The sequence below is a fragment of the Ruditapes philippinarum genome, unplaced genomic scaffold, assembly GCF_026571515.1.
Source record: "Ruditapes philippinarum isolate M1 unplaced genomic scaffold, ASM2657151v2 ctg11950_1_1_1_1, whole genome shotgun sequence".
NCBI classification, from domain to species: domain Eukaryota; kingdom Metazoa; phylum Mollusca; class Bivalvia; order Venerida; family Veneridae; genus Ruditapes; species Ruditapes philippinarum.
The window spans coordinates 17,286-29,924 of NW_026866867.1; the positions used below are offsets into that span (position 1 = coordinate 17,286).

Below are 12,639 nucleotides of genomic sequence, written 5' to 3' on the forward strand. Positions count from 1 at the left end.
ACATTTAATCTAGTGAGGCGTGGATTCTTTGTAAAAAATAGGCTTATGTCAGTAAATAGTGATATTTAAGGAATAAATTACATTAAAATTAAAGAAGAGCAAACATTTAGCTTATTACAATAGTTATTGCTAATTAAAAGCACCGGTAAACTTTGTTAAAAAAGGATAAATTCCAACACCTTTTTACTGTTGTTATTTTTCAGTACGACGCAACTTTAGCAAAGACACATTTTTATTATGGCCGGCGGCGGGGATAAGGAATTATCTCTGTTAATCAGTTCTACATTAAACTGTTTTGGTTTCAGCAAGAAACAAGTTATGAGGCGTTCAGAATTTATGGATGAAATAGCGAAAATAATACAAAATAGACCTGAAATTCCCTTTACGACTTTAATTGTTGGAAGTGCAGGTGAAGGCGTCGGACTCTCCGAAAGTGATACGGACGTCATGCAAATATTCCCGGATGCCTTGTGTGTCGATGAAGGAACTGCTTCTGAGAATATTGTCATTCTTAAAGCTGATTATTCTCATACAACGCCAGGCTACACAAAAGTAGTACCAATTTCAATACCAAATAATCTGCAATTTTCAGAAACACTCCGTCGTATGAGCGCATACGAAACCCATATGAATACACCTATTATGGCTAGCGAAAAGATGAAAGATTTATATGATGTTTTACACAAGGTACACGATGCCAGTTGGAAATTGAGTGGACCAGCTTTAACTTTATTACCTGGAAGTGCAGGTGAATCTGATAATGTATTTTCTATCTACTTCTTCGGAGGTAATCATTTACAAAAGTGGACAAATAGGGATAGGAATCATCCATGGCCCTCAAAGGATGTAATAAATGAAATTTCTAACGCAGAAGGCTACATTGTGCCGATCGGTGACAAACAAAGCGATGCTCAAATGATTGAATGGAGAATTTGCTATACTACATCCGAGAAGAAGTTAGTGTTAAATTTGTCTGACGCACAAATGAAGACCTATGTATTACTGAAGATATTAGCAAAGACAATTTTGAAGCCGAAATGCAAATTTCTAACCTCATATATTGTAAAGAACGTTATTTTCTGGGTAATGGAAATGACAGATTCTAGCCAGATGACACCGGACTGCATTGTATATTTGATCAAATATGCATTGAATTTTATAAAACACTGTATTCAAAACAACCATTTACCAAACTATATGATACCAGAAAGAAATCTGCTAAAAGGTATGGTGTTGGGTAAAGAAAGGCAAAACACAATCAAGTTTCTAGAAGAATGCTTAGAGGAAGGTGGGTCAATTCTCCTGAGAGTTCCAAAACTGTACCATTGCATTTCATTAAGAATGGTAAATCAAGATCTTGTTTTCAGGTTTGGGAATTGGAGAGATAAAGTCGAGCAGAGTGTGATGAACTTTGAACGACTTTTATGCAGAAATATAGATTTACGTTCGAAATATCGTAACGTTCGTAATAGTGGGGTTAATATACCAAAAGAACACATCAATAGGATTCCTGCAACGGACTTAGAAATCATTGCTGCTCAAGCTAACGTGCTACAGAATGTATTACCAGACCTTTTCCCGTTAATTTTATCAGGAAAGTCAATGGCTGACATACGGATACTTGCAAACGAAAGATGTAAGCTTATTGGTGTCTTGTAAAATTAAATGAAAATAACTAGTACGTAGGTTAACGCAAGTCATTATGTCATGCGTTTTTTTCTGTTAATTTATACCAACAAGTTTTGTAATTTGAACATTGCCTTTGCCATGTTGATCTTTGTTCTCTTAGTTTTTGTTATTATGTTTCAACATAATTAAAGCATATTCCTTTTGTTTTTGTTTATCACATAATTATGTAGAAAACAAAGAAACATAATCTTCTCTGTGCATCATTTATAAATGGAGATCAGCAAAGCTTTTAACTGCCTAAAATGTTTTGTGTCCATGAGAACGGAAATGACTGTGTTATTTACTAGTGCGTAAAAATTATCAATAAATAAGTAGATAAAGAATATTTTACTTTTTGATTTATGCTTTCATTTTATGTTTAAATAATTACAAGGTTTAATATAACAACTCTGTAAAAACCAAAAAAGGTCATAACTTTCAAAAGCTTTGTTTGAGTCTTTATGCGGCTCTGTTATATTGTATTAATCCATTTAATTTATTCCATCAAGTCAGTCGCAAGTGTGATATTTTCCGCATGCTTCATTAATTAATGATGATGCGCCGATGATGAATTGATTACCGTTGTTAATGAATGTTATGATTATGCGATTATTCCAGATTATAAACGCTTATATTTTTAATGGTAATGTCTGTAAATAAATGATAAGTATATTATATCAAGGAATTTTGCATGTTTCTTTCCCGTGTTCTGTATAATGGAACTAATTGTTCACATGAGATTATAACATAAAGAATGATATGAAAAAGTCATTATCATTGAAACATATTTCAACAAAATATGAAGGTTGATATTCGAAAACAATAGGTCATCATTTAAATCTGGATGAATGAAAGGGATCCATCGAGAGCAATGATGACAAATGTAACATATTTAGAATGTAGAGAGCATGTTCATGAAAAATATGGAAATATGCAACATATCTGACGCCCTAAAGTACCCGTACAAGCGGAATTAAATTTAAATACTAGGCAAATTGAAATCAATACAAGTTGGTTATTAAATCGAACGCATTACCGAGAATACGATAACCTCACGACGTCTATACCACTTGACATTACACTATCTGCATGGGCATAAGACCAATGCAATGGACAGTCCAGATATTTTTTCTTTCCATAACGTATTATGCATGTGTATTCTGTATTCGTATATTTTATAAGAGTGTTAACTTCTGTCATTAATTTAAATGTGGGTAGCTCATACAGAGAATGTATGACTGAAAGTGAAACAGCGTGTTTTAATAATAATTTATAAAACATAATGTAAACAATAAATTAAATCATCTTATCCTAGGAAACATAATGTATGTGTTCCTCATTATAACGAGCAGGTTCTTCACTTCTGATAAAGATAAAGATAATGATACATACAAAAGCGTGACAGAAATAAAAACCCTGGACTGACTTTGTATTGGTTTCACCTAAATCACGTAATTCCAAGAGGTTTATTTGATGAATTGATTGCTAGACTACAACTTCGTTGCTAAGGCAAAAGGTTTAATATCAACAATCTTATTGACGTGTGTTATCATTGTTCGTAGAGCACGACCACCAACCAGATAAGATGACTAGCTTTGGATGAATGGGTTCTCTTACTAATGAGCAATTATTCATACACAAGAAGGTATTTGCCGTCAATCATATCCTACAGCCAGAACACAATTACAACATTGAAGTTAACGTAAATGTTTGTGTTGACTTGATCTTTGGCGCTTTTTGTTAGTTAAACCGCGTATTCAAACTGGTGGTTTAAGCTAACCAAACATTTTTCGTATTGGTTACTAATTAGAAATAATGGGCTAAACATTTGATCCCATGTAACTTGATAAAATAGAAAAACATACACCTGGAAACTCAGAATTGGTAGTGAATTAAAGCACTGTTATATGATGACTACTTAATTGTGCTAAGAAATAGTAATTTGATAAGGAGCGATACCAATTTAGTAATCAACAAATAGTGTTTCCTTGGAAGCATTAATCACAACAAAATTACAAGAGAATTGCAGACTCGGTTTGATTAAGTCTGTACATGAGGGATAATGAATATGTGCAACATCCCTCACGCCCCTTAGCACCGGCTTGAGCTGTACTCAATTCTCAACACTTAATAGTGCTGGCATCAATGATCCCGAAGGACCAGAAAATATAACAACACTGAACATTTTTGAGTTTAGTTTATTCTTAACCAAATTTTTGAACATAAGCAAATGTGATTTTTACAAAACAAAAATGTAATATGTGTTTTTAGTATGGTGTTGGAGCGTTTGCAAAACATTAACTGGTGTATATCTTTGGTAAATGTTGACGATTACGTAACCCATATTGTCATTATGTAGCCAAATTTTTAATAACATTTGTAACCGCCACGTGCCCGGATGATAGCCTCAACCCTTCTCCTCATACTACCAGTAAGGTGTTTAAAGCGATTTTGAAGAACATTTTGCCATTCTTGGTGCAGAGATTGTCCCATTTGTGGCAGGTTGACTACAGATATGTACCATTGCTCAAATAAAATTTAGAATTTTAGTTGTGGTCATGTTAAAATTGATGCAAAATGCCAGATACGCCTGTGGCTGTAGGAATAGTATGTAACAGTAAATATTTATTTGATGCGTTTTATTTAGTTAGATTTTTATGCAGAATAAATCATAAACGTGATTTATTCAGACATTGTGAAGAACAACGATATATCCACACAAGTCCGTTTGTTAGTGTATCTGTCCGTCCACACATTTTCACGATGCTACTTTGCAATATGTAACTGCTGGCTGAAAATCAGTTAAACTTCACAGGACGTTGTAGTATCAAACGAGGTCGTACATATAAGCAGCATATTTTTGTTCACCGCTTTTGACATGCCTTTTAAATGTTTTTTTTTTCTTCTTCTTTTTTAGGCACGTTGCAATTTTCATCCAAATTACCCACTGGGCATCACGCTATCAGAAAATGATGTGGAGTCTGGCTGAATGTTCCGGTTCAATGGTCTTCACAATGTAATGACCTTCTAATGGATTGCCGCTGAAATAGTTGTCCGTTTCTTTAATAAAAGCATACCATTTTTGATGAAAACTATATCATTAAAAAGAGCCAAAATAGTTTCAGTCAGGAATTTGAAAAAAATAAAAAATAAATAAATAAAACAAAATTAAACAGAAAAAAAGTTTTGGCAATTTTGTTTAGACGCAATATCTAAACAATGATGTAAACTATCGTAAAAGTAACCTTATCTTTGGGTGGCCGCTATATTATGCATAATGATCAAGATTGATATATATTTTTTAAATTCGATCCATATAGATTCAGGAAGTAGACATTCGACGTTAAATATTCGTCTTGATATTATAAAAGAAAACATTAACAAAGAAATCCACAGAAGGCAATGAAAAATATTTTTTTGATAGACATGACCAAAATTTGAAAATTGTAAATAAATGTGACAGTCTTAGGAATTTACCTCTAGCTTAGTTTAGGTAAAGCATTAACCTTAACAACGTGAAAAATAGCTGCAGATAAACAACCACAACTTACGTATACTACGGCACATATCTTTATTTATAAATGTCAAAATATACCCATATATAATACGAATTCAATATAGCTAGACCGCCTCCTTGGTCGAGGGGTTAGAGTCGATGATTTCTAATCCAGTCACCTCTCTGGCGTGGGTTCGATCACCGGGAGATGCTTTGGTAGTTTAGCGCAGAGGACGGTAGTCTAGTACTGGTGTAACTCTCCAGGAACGATGGTTAGGAAACTACCCGCCCATTTAACTGAAATACTGTTGGAAAAATGCGTAAAATGAAACAAACAAACAAACAAATAAAACAAAACAGCTAGGTTGCAACACTGACTAGCAATCACAGTGCAGTGTGCATATCTCAACTCAAGGATCTGGAAACAAAGTAATCACTCGGAGGTATTAATCACAACAATAATACAAGAGAATTGCAGAATAACAGTTTGATTGAGTCTGTACATGAGGGATAATGAACAAGTGCAACATCCATCACGCCCCTCTAGCACCGGTTTGAGCGGTACTCAACAAAATAAAGTCGACCAGATATATTCAAAAGAGTTACTTTCAAAATGTAGGAAATAATGTACATGTAGTCTTTAATCGATTTCAGTTAAGAAATTATCTTTAACCGAGGCTAGATTTCGCTTTTCGATTTACACAAAGAAAACTAGTAAAATAGGACAAGAAATATACGAGTATAGATATGAATATCATCATTTGTATAATAAGGTGTATTTTAACACAACAAAAATATATGTTTCGCCTTAATGTCATGCTTCACAATTATCCTGTTTTTAGATGTATTTAAATTTCTATATACTTATTAAATAGTTGTTGTGAGCGAAGGCTAGATTAAACTTTTGAAAAGAAATTATTTATGTGATTAAGAATCGCTACACTACCAGGTAGGATTTTTAATTTTAATTCGATATTAACACTTACTTTTTATCATGTTTGGAAAAAACATACATTTGTGTTAAACACCCAAAGCACTGATTGGCTAAATATATGAGAAACAATTGCTTGTGAATGTTAATTTTATAAGTTGACCAGTTTTATGTAGATATTACTCGTGTTTGCTGATAATGGATTCAATAATGTAAATAAACATTATCATGTGCCAAATTAAGCAGTTTATAGAATAATACACAAACTGATTTAATTTTGTGAGATTCTTAACTGGCTTTTATACCTCCTATATCAGCCGTACTAAATGTCTTGTATTTTTTTCGTTTTAATTTAAGATCATTTTCCCGTGAATAGTTGCGCCAGCGTAATTTTTACTGCCTAGTAGGGAATGAATCTCAGTTGTTGAAGTTGTGTACCGCTTCGATAATGTATTGAATCGCTGTTTATGCATATAAAGTACATAAACAAAGTTAACGCTCTTGTGCTGGGTTATGTTGCGGGGATGCATTCATTGAATACCGCACTTCCTTGTTAATCTTGTTATTCATATTTGATAATTTACATAAATTATGTCGTATGATATTTATTAAATGTATGGGATGTTTTTTTATGTCTGTAAAGTACATAAACAAACGCCTTGGTAATTCAAATAAAGGAGTACAATTTGTGGCGTAAACCATACAAATATGTTTATGAAAGTGGTTAAATGTAGCGAAGAAAATGTCAATGGAAAGTTACATGATGATCAAACATAATAAGAGAACATAATCAAACGCAATGACGAAATAAAGATCAACAAGTTCTGATGTTAACCATAGAAATGCATTCATCAAAGTGTGCGGAAGGCTTTTGTCTATTTTTGAAGACCTTATATTGTGTTAATATTCCAATTATCAGATTTGCCTTTAAGAACATAAACTTAGGACCCTCAGTTGAATAAAATGGATTTAAAACTTTCTTTATACTGATGGTTCTTTTAACTATCTTTACTTGGACTTTTGACAAATTTTGTAGCCAAAATCATGTTTCAGTGTTCGAAATTTGCAAAAGACGGTTTTATAATTAATTGGATACATTTAAGCAGCAATTTAACGGATTGAACGGTAGCTTTAGTCTGCTTATTTATCAGCAAATGGGGATGCCATCTAGCACAGACATTTCTTGTATTCGTTATTTGATTCGTTTATTTATCTTTGCAGGAAAAAACAAAACCAGGGACAGTTACTAACAGGCATTCTACTTTTGGGATGGATTCTTCACCACTTAATCAGCCTGAAATCAAAAAGGCTAGGCCCCCTGATTATATTATGGCATCTATTATAGTTTGCATATTCCTTAGCTTCAAACCGACTGGGATACTTGCTGTCCTCTATGCATACGAGGTATATTTAATTGGGACGTTTCTTACTAGTTTGCTTAGGCATAGTGCCTGACAGGTCAGCTTAGTAACTGTAACCAGTTGTAAAAGAAAATGTCCATTTGGTAGCTTGAAAATTCTGTATGCATGAATGAGAAAATGAGTAACAAATATAATATCAATATTAACACTAAAGAATTATCAATATGATGGTCCTTACATTGCAATTTCATAACTAGCAAAATGTTTGTATAATGTAAATAGCAGAATGATTTAAAGAAATAAATGCAGAATCGTGATTGTTAACACTGTAATGTTTTATTTCATTTCTTTACCATTTATTAGTATATGTTGTGCAAATCTCAGCTCTCGATCATTGAAAGGTGCAATTCTACACTCTTTATTTTTCGACCATGTCAAAAGGGTCATCTACTGACCGAGACAAATGATTAAATAAAGTTCCAAGACCAAATGGTAATGGGTTGTCGAATTATTTGTAGAAAACCATGTTGACAGACAAACTCACCTCTAAAATCAAAAAAATCATATACTGACCAAACCAGAAGTTTTAGGGCCGCGTGTTTATTTTATCGGAAACCTTTTTTACAATACAAGATCAATGCAACATTTACCATCGATCCATAGACCCCCAAGTCAATACCAGTCATTAACTTGTTAATCAAATGCACTTTTGCAGTTTAAGGGCGTTAAGCCAATGTTTTCTAAAGTTCTTGGTTCGAAAAAAAATTCTGGACGAACAAACCTACCAACTTCATGCTGCAAACCAAAATCCTTCTTCTTGTTGAAAGTAGGTATAACTACGGTGGTTAACTTAAACAAGGACATATCAACCGAACCATCAACATCAATATACAAACGGTTTTGACATACAGTATATACTTTAATCTTTAAGCCACTATTATGAAAAAATTAATTAAAGTGCTCGAAGACCGATGATCATATGCAGTTTGATGACCAAAGGTTTGATGGTTTCTAGTTGGTCAGAAGCCGTTTTGGCGCACAATGTTATTGTGACCTTTATCTTTAAACGCTTGATCCATAAATCAAAATAGGTTATCAACTGCCCAAGTTTAATGCTTCTATGAAGATTTAGATTGGTAATTTACACATTATAATGGTTGTCAAAGTTCATTGGTTGTCAAGTAACTGTTCAGAAACTGTGACCCTGCGATTCTATAAGTCATTTACAAGACTTCAAGACTAATGTAACTGTGAGATTGAAGGCCAAGGGCCCTTGGGTTGTCAGGGTCGGAAACCGTTTGACATGGAAGGTCAATGTGAAGTTGAATTTTAATCTGAAACTCCAAAATTAATCGGGGTCATTTACCTCCCAAGACTAGTTTACCCGTGCAGTTTGAGTGCAAAGCTTTAAGGTTTTCTTGTTACTTTCCATATCTTTTAAATAATTTACATTATACCATGGCATCTTGTTATACAGCTAGATAACTACAGTCACGTCATGAATTCATTTCAGCATTGAGGACCACCACCCTTAACCTACTCCACAGTATTGAGTTTCGTTAAATTCCTTTTCAGAAATCATATTCTCCATGCGCATTAGCGCCCCATTCATTCATATAAATATCTGAAAGCAAAATGATGAAAAATTTCCTTTTGCAAACATTTTTTTTTTGGCATGAGACGAAAACCTGTTATACTGCAGCACTGAGCAAAAGGACAATTGCTGTTGTACTTTGGCACTGTTTAATCTTTTACAGGCATAAAGTAAATAAAAAAAGGTTTCATTATTTTGCGTCAGAATCTATTTATCGCATTAGGTTTAAAAGTGGTACTAAATTTTCGATTTGTGCAAATCGTTAATTGAGAACATATTGTTGTGTTTGTGATAACTGAAATTTTTCCTTTGTGGTATTTTGTCTAATAGTTCGTGGTTTCCTTACATGCTTTTTACTTTGTCTTTTGACGTCCTATCTGTGATTTACATGCTTCCTAACCTCTGACCAGCTCAAAATGTAGTTAAACCAATTGTTTTCTCGTTTAAGGATCAAGCATTTTTTATCTTTAAGACCACATGCCGTTTTCATAGAATGCCACTTATGTGTCTCATTGAGCGTTCATTAATTACTGCCATATAAATATATTTGCGGATTTTTTTTTAAATTTAAAATGTTACCATTTCATGTTAAATGTTTTGGTGAGATTTTGCAAAATAGCGAATAATAAATGCAGTGCCATCTTTATGAAACATTATCAGTAACATTTTAACTTTATTATATTTTTCAGGCAAATAATTATGCGGATGCTGGTGACAATGTCAGGGAAAAGAGAAGTTCAAACACTGCCAGTAGGCTGATTATAGCCAGTGTGATTATTGAAATTACTATGTGGATTTATTCTTTGATATATTCCATTTTGTTAATTAAAATGTTCATTTCTGGTCCAAAGTAATACGAGGTAATTAAGGTTACTTTTCCAGTGCACCTGTAATTAAATGTCCTGGTGTATTATAATAACTGTTGCATTTTTAATATATGTATCTCGCGCACATACATTGTCAATTAGTCGTGCCTTTAAAAATTAGATTAATATTTGGTTTACAAATTCCTTCCCTCTTTCATTCAAGTAAATTTAGATAATTATTTAAATCTTAATGTCTACATGGTCTAAGCATTCATTTCACTTTCTTTTTAATTTGTTTACATTTGAAAAAATATCAGCAGGCGAGCAGAGAAAATAAAATTTCACGATCATTTAAGTGTTAAAGCGGTACATTTAGTGATGAACATTACTGTGAGAGGCAGTGAAGGTCATTGACTGCGTAACCTTCAAGTTGTAAGTTATACTGACGTAGAGGTCAATATTTTTTTCAATGCGCCGCTTTCATCGACATGTTTGTATGTAAAATTAATAATTGTTGTAATATAAAAAGCTACTAACATGCATCTTATGTGTATATTTGTTATTTATTCTTACTTACTAGGCAGTGTAAGAATTTCATACCAATATCTCAATTATGTTTAAGCAACACCTAAAGTCCACGAATGTACTGGATTACCCTCGTATTTTGTACTTAAAAGTATCTTCAATTAAAATTATCTTGTTAACTATTTCTCTCCCGATTACAGGATGATTATGAAAATCATGTACATTTATTTTTCATTTTAAATATTTTATTACTTTTAATGATTTGCAGGACTATCATGTCAAACGTTTTACATGACTGGGCCTGTCTGACAGGACCATACCTTTGCAAATGAAAAGAAAATACCCCGGAACGGATATTATGTTGTTTAACCCATTATTTCACGAGCACTATGTGAAAATGACTGTTTTCATTAAAAAGCCTCCTGTTACACGTTGAAACTGCCATGAACCTATGAAAAAGGTTTCAATACTGTTCAAAGTAGGTGCAAATGTTGACATAGCAACGAGGGGACATCTCAAAATTGCAAATTTTTTACTATTTGGCGTTTTTTTTTCAATAAAAAACTGATTTCAAGGTGCTGCAACTTTCAATGGATTCAGACAGAGTCAAAGGGTTTTTCAACGTTGGTTACATGTTACCTTAAGATCAGCATGGGACCATTTTTAGCCTCTCAAAGAAAGTTTTCTTCAAACCCCAAAACAGAAGGGAGCACATCCCTATATGGCACCCCCCCACCCATGGTGTATCTTTTTGTAATCACTTTTTAACACCATTTCTGAAACGAAAACAAGTTTTTTTGGGTCCAAATAGTGCATTTTTTCAGCATTATTTGAAGCCTATGAAAAGCCGTCTAAACTTGTCTATGTGAAGTAATCGGTTAATCAAATTATTCTCAAAAAGTATAGACCTGTCCAAAAAACAGTAGAAGAATCGTAATTTTGGTGGGATAATGCTTCACGATTCGTTTGGAAACAAATATTTGCCGAACAAATGTACCGATGACAAACTAGGACCAGTTGAATGAGTTGTTTACTTTTTTCATGAATGCATTTTATTGGACCCCATTTGCATTGTTAAGTGAGAATTTGGACCGTTAAAAGCGGTCGTAATACGTAGTAGCGGGTCGGTCGTAATGTCGGGCCTTACGACCATTGAATTATATAGGCAAAAAATCGGGACCGCAAAAAAGCGGTCGTAATATCAAATTGCCGCAATTTTGGGTCGGTAGTAAAGCGAGACTTTATTGTACAAGATTAATTCAATATGTAATTCAACTCGTCTTATAATTTTTGATGAAAACAATCGACCACATTCAAAATGGCCCTGTAGATACAATTTCAAATAGTGAAATCACTCGATATCATTATAAATGAAGCCATCATAACAAGGCGTTATATGACGTCACTTTTAGCCATTAAGTCCCCGTTAACGTATCAGGATCGGCGAAGCTATATAAAAAGTGAATGCCATCGTAATAAAACAACAAATGAAGTAATTCATCTTTACAAAAAGGTCACGGCACTAGCGTACTGTGAATGAGTTTAAGAATAACAGTGACTGCGCACCGAGCAGGTAGAATTGTGATGGCTATCTACATTTATGACACCGAACAGTTAAACAGGTGTTTGGAATCTGATCAAAGAATTACGTGTGTAGAAATGGTTCACGAGTTTGAAATGAATGTAGGGCCTGTTTATACTATCTTTGGCATTTGTTTGAAAACAAGAAAGATTTTCGCCAGGTGGATGTTTTACCGCTTGACGCATGAACGGCATCTGGAAGTGGCATCCACTCTTCTTTCAGGGTTTGTGTCGAAAAGGAAAACCTTCTTATCAAAAATCATTGCTATCGATGAAACGTAGGTGAGGCCTTATGAACCAGATCTGAAAAAAATGAGCGGCACACATAATACATCCTGTGCCAGGAAAAGTATAAAATCACTCAATATCACTATTATTAGAAAATGAAACATCTCACAAATTCATCTCAACTTGACAGTGACAAAAATAATGTCACTTTAAAGTTTAATATTGTTTTATTGTGTTTGTTTGTGTTTTTTCCCGTGCATATCACTTACTGCATGAGTTTATCAAAATTAATTAATTATAACATATTTGTTAAACTCATTTACACAAGAAAACAAACGCATTTAATTAATTATCAATTAAATCATCACTTGTGCTGCATATAATAATGGATATACATGTATGTTAATATTCTTGATACAATAGTTAAAATAAAAAAAATTGTAATACGA

At 33.3% G+C, this 12,639-nt stretch overlaps 1 protein-coding gene and 1 long non-coding RNA gene across 2 annotated transcripts; both read left to right on the forward strand.

Annotated features, from left to right (window-relative positions):
* The first annotated feature begins 8 nt into the window (after positions 1-8).
* Positions 9-1,940, forward strand: LOC132734051 (uncharacterized). The gene has a single exon (XM_060720746.1). It carries the CDS (start codon positions 238-240, stop codon positions 1,657-1,659), a length of 1,422 nt encoding a protein of 473 aa, XP_060576729.1. The 5' UTR covers positions 9-237; the 3' UTR covers positions 1,660-1,940.
* A 4,020-nt stretch (positions 1,941-5,960) lies between these two features.
* Positions 5,961-10,398, forward strand: LOC132734046 (uncharacterized). The gene is made up of 3 exons (XR_009626258.1): positions 5,961-6,113; positions 7,317-7,499; positions 9,740-10,398. It is a non-coding gene; the product is annotated as an uncharacterized LOC132734046 (long non-coding RNA).
* The last annotated feature ends 2,241 nt before the right edge of the window (positions 10,399-12,639 follow it).